The sequence below is a fragment of the Homalodisca vitripennis genome, chromosome 3 (genome assembly GCF_021130785.1).
Source record: "Homalodisca vitripennis isolate AUS2020 chromosome 3, UT_GWSS_2.1, whole genome shotgun sequence".
Lineage (NCBI taxonomy): Eukaryota > Metazoa > Arthropoda > Insecta > Hemiptera > Cicadellidae > Homalodisca > Homalodisca vitripennis.
The window spans coordinates 162,606,139-162,614,310 of NC_060209.1; the positions used below are offsets into that span (position 1 = coordinate 162,606,139).

General features: G+C 33.1%; 1 protein-coding gene across 1 annotated transcript in view; it reads left to right on the forward strand.

The window, feature by feature from the left end:
* Nucleotides 1-4,741, forward strand: part of LOC124357714 (UDP-glucosyltransferase 2-like) — a 43,516-nt gene extending 38,775 nt beyond the window's left edge. Inside the window, exons 5-6 of the mRNA XM_046809723.1 lie at nucleotides 1,801-2,020; nucleotides 4,448-4,741. Coding sequence (XP_046665679.1) covers nucleotides 1,801-2,020; nucleotides 4,448-4,667 — 440 coding nt within the window. The 3' untranslated portion in view covers nucleotides 4,668-4,741. The remainder of the gene's footprint in view (nucleotides 1-1,800; nucleotides 2,021-4,447) is intronic.
* Nucleotides 4,742-8,172: the final 3,431 nt, after the last annotated feature.

Sequence of the window (8,172 nt, forward strand, 5' to 3'; positions counted from 1 at the left end):
ACAAATTCGGATGAGTGCCACCAGAAACACCGTGAGACAACATTTTTGTATATTACATGTACAATTTTCTTATGTACATTTAAAATTTCACATAAAACGGGGCAACGTAAAACTACATGAATAAGAATATTTTCCACAGTTAAAGATATAATACTAAACAATATAAACATTAGGAAATTATCACTTTTCCAAGTAATTTTAATAAGGAGATAAAATAAGTACGATCACTTCAAAAGGACTTGTTGGGTTTCACTTCCTCAAATCAGCCAGATTCCAAAAATACAATGAAGAAAATTGCTTCTTGTAAGATCTCGGCCTAATCTTGTTGTCGCATTTTACGACTGGAGGGGACAATGGTATTATCCTGATGTGAGTCGTTACACTGGTGTTGGAAAGAGGCGTTTTCTCACAAGTTTTGAACACGACTACACGATACTACACCATAAAATAAGTACTATGATTATTTATATTACACAGTTTATTTAAAGACAAATTAAAGCAATAACAAATATATTAAAACAAAAACCAAACGATACTTAGTTTTTGGCCTGATAGTTAACGTTAATAGATCAGTTTTTGACGTGACAACGTCTTAAATTAGGTTGCGGCTCGGAGTCACTCATGAAAAAGTGTAACGCCCGGTAACGTTACGATGCCCGTCCAGTGGGTCCGCCGCACGGGATCCGCACGGGATAAAGCAGATAACTGTGGGTCCGCCGCACGGGATAAAGCAGATAACTATGTTTATTCGTGAAAATGTGGAGTGCTTAGATTCGTCATTTACAACAACTACAACAATAAAGGTAAATAATTGTACACTGATATTTCATTATCGTAAACTATGATTGATTGATTAATTGTTAGATTGACACAAAAGTTGAGAGAAACTGAGTTTATAGGTTATGTCATACTATTGACAAATGTTGATAGTGTTAAGTAAATTATTAGTTTAAATCACTCTGCAATCAATCGTAATTCAGTCGATTGAGAAGAAACAGCGCGTATTGCTAGTCAAACATTTAAAATAACAAATTATAACCTCTAACCTGTCATAACAGTGCGACCAAACCAACGAACTAAACCGACCAATCACCACGCGCGGAGTTAGAATTTAACTGTGTTTAGCAAGAATTTCAAATTCCAATTTTAGTAAATGTTTTATTCAACTTTACCATTTACAATAACAAATATTAATTAATTTCAAATTATGTACAATGTTTTAGTAAACAAAATATATTTCTATAGTTAAAATTTGTGCAATTCTTATTTTCATTCAATTCCTTGTTCCTATTGTGCAATTTAATAATATTCATATCAATAAATATTCTACCGAGAAAAAGACATTGTCACGTAAAATCTTCGCCCGTAAAACCGACTTTACAGGCAACCATAATTTTTTAAATTATGCATTGTAATTCCCTTGTTGAGAATTAATTATTTTTAAGCTACTGTAGCATTTAGTAACAGAATGGACTAACAGCTGATTATTCACCACTAGTAAGAATGTGATATTCTCAATAGTGAGAGTAGGCTAATATTTATTGAAACGGCTAATCGACGAACTGGTAATATCGTGAACAAACGAATTTTCACTTCAGGCATGCAAATTTTCCTCTCACCATAAATTTATATTTTTAATTTTTTGTTATTGTTTTTAAATCTGTGTTTAATATTTCACCTTTAACGTATTAATATTTTTAAACCTGTATGATGAAATTCCTTAGCTATTAGTTTATATTACTCATAATTTCACAATCTGTACACATTACCTTTCATATTCATATTATTGTTCGATCGTAGGCCACTCCAAGATCCGAGCGTTCGTCAGTCACGGGGGCCTACACGGTGTCATGGAGTCTATCTACCACGCCGTGCCCATGGTGAACCTTCCCGTATTCTGTGACCATGCTGCCAACAGTTTCAAGGCGGAAAGGGAAGGCATCTCAGTTAGTCTGAACTTCAGAGACCTCAACGTAGAAAGTTTCCTAGCAGCTATAAACAGAGTTATTAACGATATCAGGTAAAATTATATACCTATAATTACTCCTAAAATAGAGAACGCTGACCAAGGGACCACAAATAAAGCATTTTGAATAATAGCATTTAACTATTACATCGAAATTTTATTTCCATTTGAGCAAAGTATTGTGAACTTCATTATTTTGTTCTTGCACGAAAATATTATAAAACATGGGAAATTTTGAGTGAAAATGGAACAAAGTTTATGTCATCTTTTTAATTCTATTAATAATAAATATAAATTAATTATTTATGTATTTCAGAAATATTCACCCTCAAATATAAAACTATTTGTTGCCGAAATTAGGAAACTATTCCATACCTATAGTTAATTTTTAACCAGTGTGCTAGGTAGTTAGGGTGATGTATGTATGTAATGAGTTAACCAGTATTTGCACATTTCGTTTAACTTTGTATTTGCCGGTATGATTTATGATACACGTACTAGTATACCCATTATACTCCAACTCTAGGTCCAACGCAATGTAACATAGTTATTATTTGTTATACATACAAACGAGTTGGTAATTCTGTTTATTATACATTATGCAAAAATTAATAGTATTACTATATTAATAAAAAATAATGAAAACTGGAAACAAATATATTTATCATAATTTGGTTTAAAAACAGCACACAAACTATGACACAATAGTATTTGCATCATTTTTATCGACAGCTATGTCCTGTCAAAGGATTATTGAACATATGAGAATACAGTAAACACGTAGTTTTTATAATGGACGAACACATCACTGTCATAAAGCTCGGTCCTCAAAGGATTGCATAAATAAAACCTTTGCGTTTAGCTTATTAATACGTAAATTCTGACGAGATAAAATGTACAGCTTTATATAAAAATATATACTTTTGATAATTTTGTTACTACTATTAGTAAAAAATAACATTGCATATTAAAGTTAGGGAAAACACAGTTAGTTTAATAGAGTATTTATATTTACGAAAAATATTTAAGTATAAAGTAATTCATTGTTTCATGCAATATTTTAGCTGCATTAATGGTATTTTCATTAACCCACTATTTTTATGCTGTCTCAATTTTCTGATTCCAGTTCTGTGTAAAACCGTAATTTCTAAAGATAATTTATTATTAGAAAAAAATAAAATCAATTCTTTAAATACTAGTATTTATAATGCCACACCTTCCAATTGAAATAATTGTTTTATTCTACTATAATGAGGTTTTTAGCTATGCAAAGTAAATTAGAATAAAGGTTTGTAGTTCCTATCGCATAGTTCGCTTTATAAATAAATAGCATAATAAGTAATCATTTATTACTAAATTTATAAAAGTGTTGTAATAGGTATTATATGTAACAAAACCATTTGAATACAATACTATATTCTTGTCCACCAGATCTAACTAATTATTAAAAAACCCACCGTAGAGCCTTCTTAAAATCGTGTCGTTGCTAATCCTTGTGCCCGTCTGTCCATCTCTGTCTCTTGATAGCAAATTTCTAATGATTTCAAACTCAGTACATAGGTTTTTCTTGACCCAAGGAAGAACTAACTTTGGGATCAAAATGTCCGACCGTCTATTTGCTCACCTGTGTTATAACTCGTTTGGTACATTCTATCTGGTCCTTTGATACTTCGTTGTGTAAGAGTTAGTTTTATAAACTAGGTTTTGTTTCTTCTCAAAATAAAAAGCCAAGAGTTTTTAACAGGTATTCTGGCCAGGTATGCTGGTACATAAAACACACAAATACCGTACATTAACACCAAAGCTATACTCTGTTAGATAGGTTCTCACACAATTTTTACATCGATTACTAGGAGACATGCACAAAAAATGTACCAAGGTTTTTAAAACCCCTAGCACAAGAGCGGGAATTTAATCAACTAAGAGCTTTATATCTGGAGACTACACTGGACATTCTTATATGTTTTGAGAGCATATTTAACTAAATAACTTGATTCCAACATCGTAATAATTATTCATTCCTCAACGAAAGTTTCGTAATTAAAACGTATAGTTGAACACTGTGCGAATGATTCTTGTTGATTATTTATTTATATATAACTTGTTTTAATAAAATAAAATGTTTGTACGATCGATACAAATTTTAACTTTAGGGAATAGATGAAGGTGGACATAAGATAAAAAAATTATTTGGAAAATTGGTGAAATATTGAATTTGACTTCGGGATCTTGCTAAAAATCGCAAAGATCCTGCACTAGGATTCAGCCAATATCCTGTTCGGACTTGTGCACCTCTATCAGCACTATTTACCTCCAACTGTTTGAACTCTTCCCGCCTTCACTTATTTGAAGTCTTTAGCGAATGAACAAAGTAAGGCAACACTAGATCGGTCTTTTCTATATTAGATAAAATTAAACTGTAATGTATTTACAATACCCACTTTAGGTTATCTCATTAGGACGTGTTTGTGACTGTTATAGTTATAAGAAGAACGTACAATACCGCTCCTTGTTGTTGAGGGACCAGCCAGAACCACCTCTTGACAGAGCACTCTACTGGGTACAATATGTACTACGTCATCACGGCGCTACTCAGCATCTGCAGAGTCCTGCAAAGGATCTTTCGCTCACTCAATACTTTATGCTGGATACTATTATGATGGTAGCAGGTGCTGTTTATATCTCTTGGGTTATTTGCTAGTGATATGCTGGCGTAAAACCTTCACGAGGAAGAATATTTCTAAATTAAAAACTAATTAATAAAATGAATATTTAATTCAATATTGTGTACTCTTTTTGCCCTATATTTTATAATGATTAGTGATATGCCAGAACTATGGTTCGCTTCAAACTACAGTCTCCTGAATGATCTTGACAATAACAATAATCTGCTACTAATTCTAGAAAAGTTTGACCTGTCTGACTTTTTGACAGGTTTTGACAGAACTTTTATTTCTTTATATTTAATTTATTGTTCTCTTGCACTGGAATAATGCATTTTGAATTCTTCTAATTGGCTAGTGATAAAAATAAAGTATTGTCTATTAACAATTAAACTATATTACATAACAATTAAGCTAATTATTACGCCTTTAATTGTTTCAATATACTTTTCTTTCCATAAATTTATAAATAACTAGCGGGCCCGGCGCGCTTTGCTGCGCATTTCAATAATTTTTTGCAAAAGTTGCCCGCGGCTTCGCACGCAATTTCCCGTTGAAAACAGTACACTATATTCACTTATTCTTTTTCTATCACATTCTAAACATTGCTGAGATAATTGATAGTCGTTCCATCGTGAGCCTCTTGGGCGTATTATGAAGGTATGTACCATATTCCTGCCTCTATCTAGCTGTTACCCACGGCTTCGCACGCAAATCTTAAGAACCGAAGTCCTTATATTACTTAGTAAATTTTTTTTTTTACTATAATAAATTTTAGATTAAATTAGTTATATCTCCGATGCCACGATTGAGCTTGCTTTGTTGTCTCGATCGAGAGAATATGTACACACGGAGTTTTGAGAACCATACTTCTGTCAAAAAAAACAACTAAGGTTGATTTTATGACATTCTTTATATTTGTAGCCAACGTAAGATAGTAATTATGATATCTGCATTGCTCTTCTGATCAAGCATGAGCATGGTTTATATTAAATAAATATTGCACTTAAAGGTGAATTTTTACGTCAAATTTGAATTGTATTATCTGGATAGTAAAGTCTATGTTTAACAGTGATTGCAGAAACAGTTTAAACAAAATTTGTCGTTTCTCTTAAGCTTACTCTATGCTTTAAAACTATAAGTGTAATATATGTTTACAAAGAACAGCTGATTAAAAATTTGAAAAGACGTTAACATATGTTTGCTGCAATGCATTTCTTATGGGTATTTCTGTAACCAATGGGGCGGAATCCTGAATCGGGAAAGGGATGGGCATAGCTTATAAACCTTCTCCGTGGAAAAATACATATACGTACAAATTTTCATCATGATCGGTCCAATAGTTCACGATTCCATAAAGGACAAACATACAAACATTCATTTTTATATATATAGACTAGCGGGCCCGGCGCGCTTTGCTGCGCATTTCAATAATTTTTTGCAAAAGTTGCCCGCGGCTTCGCACGCAATTTCCCGTTGAAAACAGTACACTATATTCACTTATTCTTTTTTCTATCACATTCTAAACATTGCTGAGATAATTGATAGTCGTTCCATCGTGAGCCTCTTGGGCGTATTATGAAGGTATGTACCATATTCCTGCCTCTATCTAGCTGTTACCCACGGCTTCGCACGCAAATCTTAAGAACCGAAGTCCTTATATTACTTAGTAAATTTTTTTTTTTACTATAATAAATTTTAGATTAAATTAGTTATATCTCCGATGCCACGATTGAGCTTGCTTTGTTGTCTCGATCGAGAGAATATGTACACACGGAGTTTTGAGAACCATACTTCTGTCAAAAAAAACAACTAAGGTTGATTTTATAACATTCTTTATATTTGTAGCCAACGTAAGATAGTAATTATGATATCTGCATTACTCTTCTGATCAAGCATGAGCATGGTTTATATTAAATAAATATTGCAGTTAAAGGTGAATTTTTACGTCAAATTTGAATTGTATTATCTGGATAGTAAAGTCTATGTTTAACAGTGATTGCAAAAACAGTTTAAACAAAATTTGTCGTTTCTCTTAAGCTTACTCTATGCTTTAAAACTATAAGTGTAATATATGTTTACAAAGAACAGCTGATTAAAAATTTGAAAAGACGTTAACATATGTTTGCTGCAATGCATTTCTTATGGGTATTTCTGTAACCAGTGGGGCGGAATCCTGAATCGGGAAAGGGATGGGCATAGCTTATAAACCTTCTCCGTGGAAAAATACATATACGTACAAATTTTCATCATGATCGGTCCAATAGTTCACGATTCCATAAAGGACAAACATACAAACATGCATTTATATATATATAGATTTGTTAACATTCAATCCAGACAATGACTGTTTTAATGACATGCACATAACGTGTGTGTGTGTGTGTGTGTGTGTGTGTGTGTGTGTGTGTGTGTGTGTGTGTGTGTGTGTGTGTGTGTGTGTGTGTGTGTGTGTGTGTGTGTGTGTGCGCGCGCGCGCGCGCGCGGTCGTGTGTGTAAGGCCAGGCTAAAACACTTTGTTAAAATCCTATTGAAACCTGTAATTAAAAATAGGAGGAAATACCTGGATGGCATTTGGTCAACGTAAAGATAAAATAGACCAAGTTTTCAAATATTTATTAGTTGTGTTAAAATCACAGGAAACTGAAACCATTCGGGACAAAGTAATTCGTAGAAATACCTAATGAACTTTTTTCATTGGCACAGCAAATGCAGTTCCATTACTGTAATTGAACGAGTCTACACCTAGGTTAGAAATATGCGCATAGTAAAAGTTATATTTTTTAATCAGTATGGCATACATTTGAGTTTTAATAAAAGCAGATCTACCGCTTAAATATTTGAAAATATGTTGTGGTGATAAGCAAATAAAGACGCTTAGATTAACGGAAATTAATTAGTACTTCATACGATGTATTGGTTTATGTGCTCCTGGCGGAGGGTAAAGATCTTTGGTTTGGTAGAGACATCAGGAATGAATGAGACTTTTTTCCATGTTCACCACAATCCTACGAGAACAGCCGGCCGCCATGTTGCAGTGACTAGCCGATGTTCTTCATTAAGAGGGTGTTTGAAGACGATGCTGCTCCATCTATTATGGATTCCAGGACTGTTAGAACTCTCTCCAGGTCTAGACAAAGATAATAGATAACGTCCCGGGTAAAAGTCACGTAAATCGTGCTCTCATCCAATGAGACAAGAAGGAGATTGGAAATCGGGTTAAAGTCATCACGCAGCAAAATGAACGCTCAATTAGTCATCAGCGTTTTCAGAACGCTTGCAATTAGTAATGCATAAACCGCAAAAGACTGCAGTTTCAAAATAACTTGCATAACTTTTTAAAACTATCCAAATACGGAGCATTGTAGATAGATACACAATATTTAGTAACACATCTCGTCTCACTAAAGCGTTTTATCTCGTCAAAAATTTACATTTGAGCCACGTATTAGTCTACATATAGGTTTAAAGCACGTGTTTTTAACCACATTGGAAAATTTTATGTATTAATCCTCATAAGTTTTCGTTTGAAAACAAATCGTA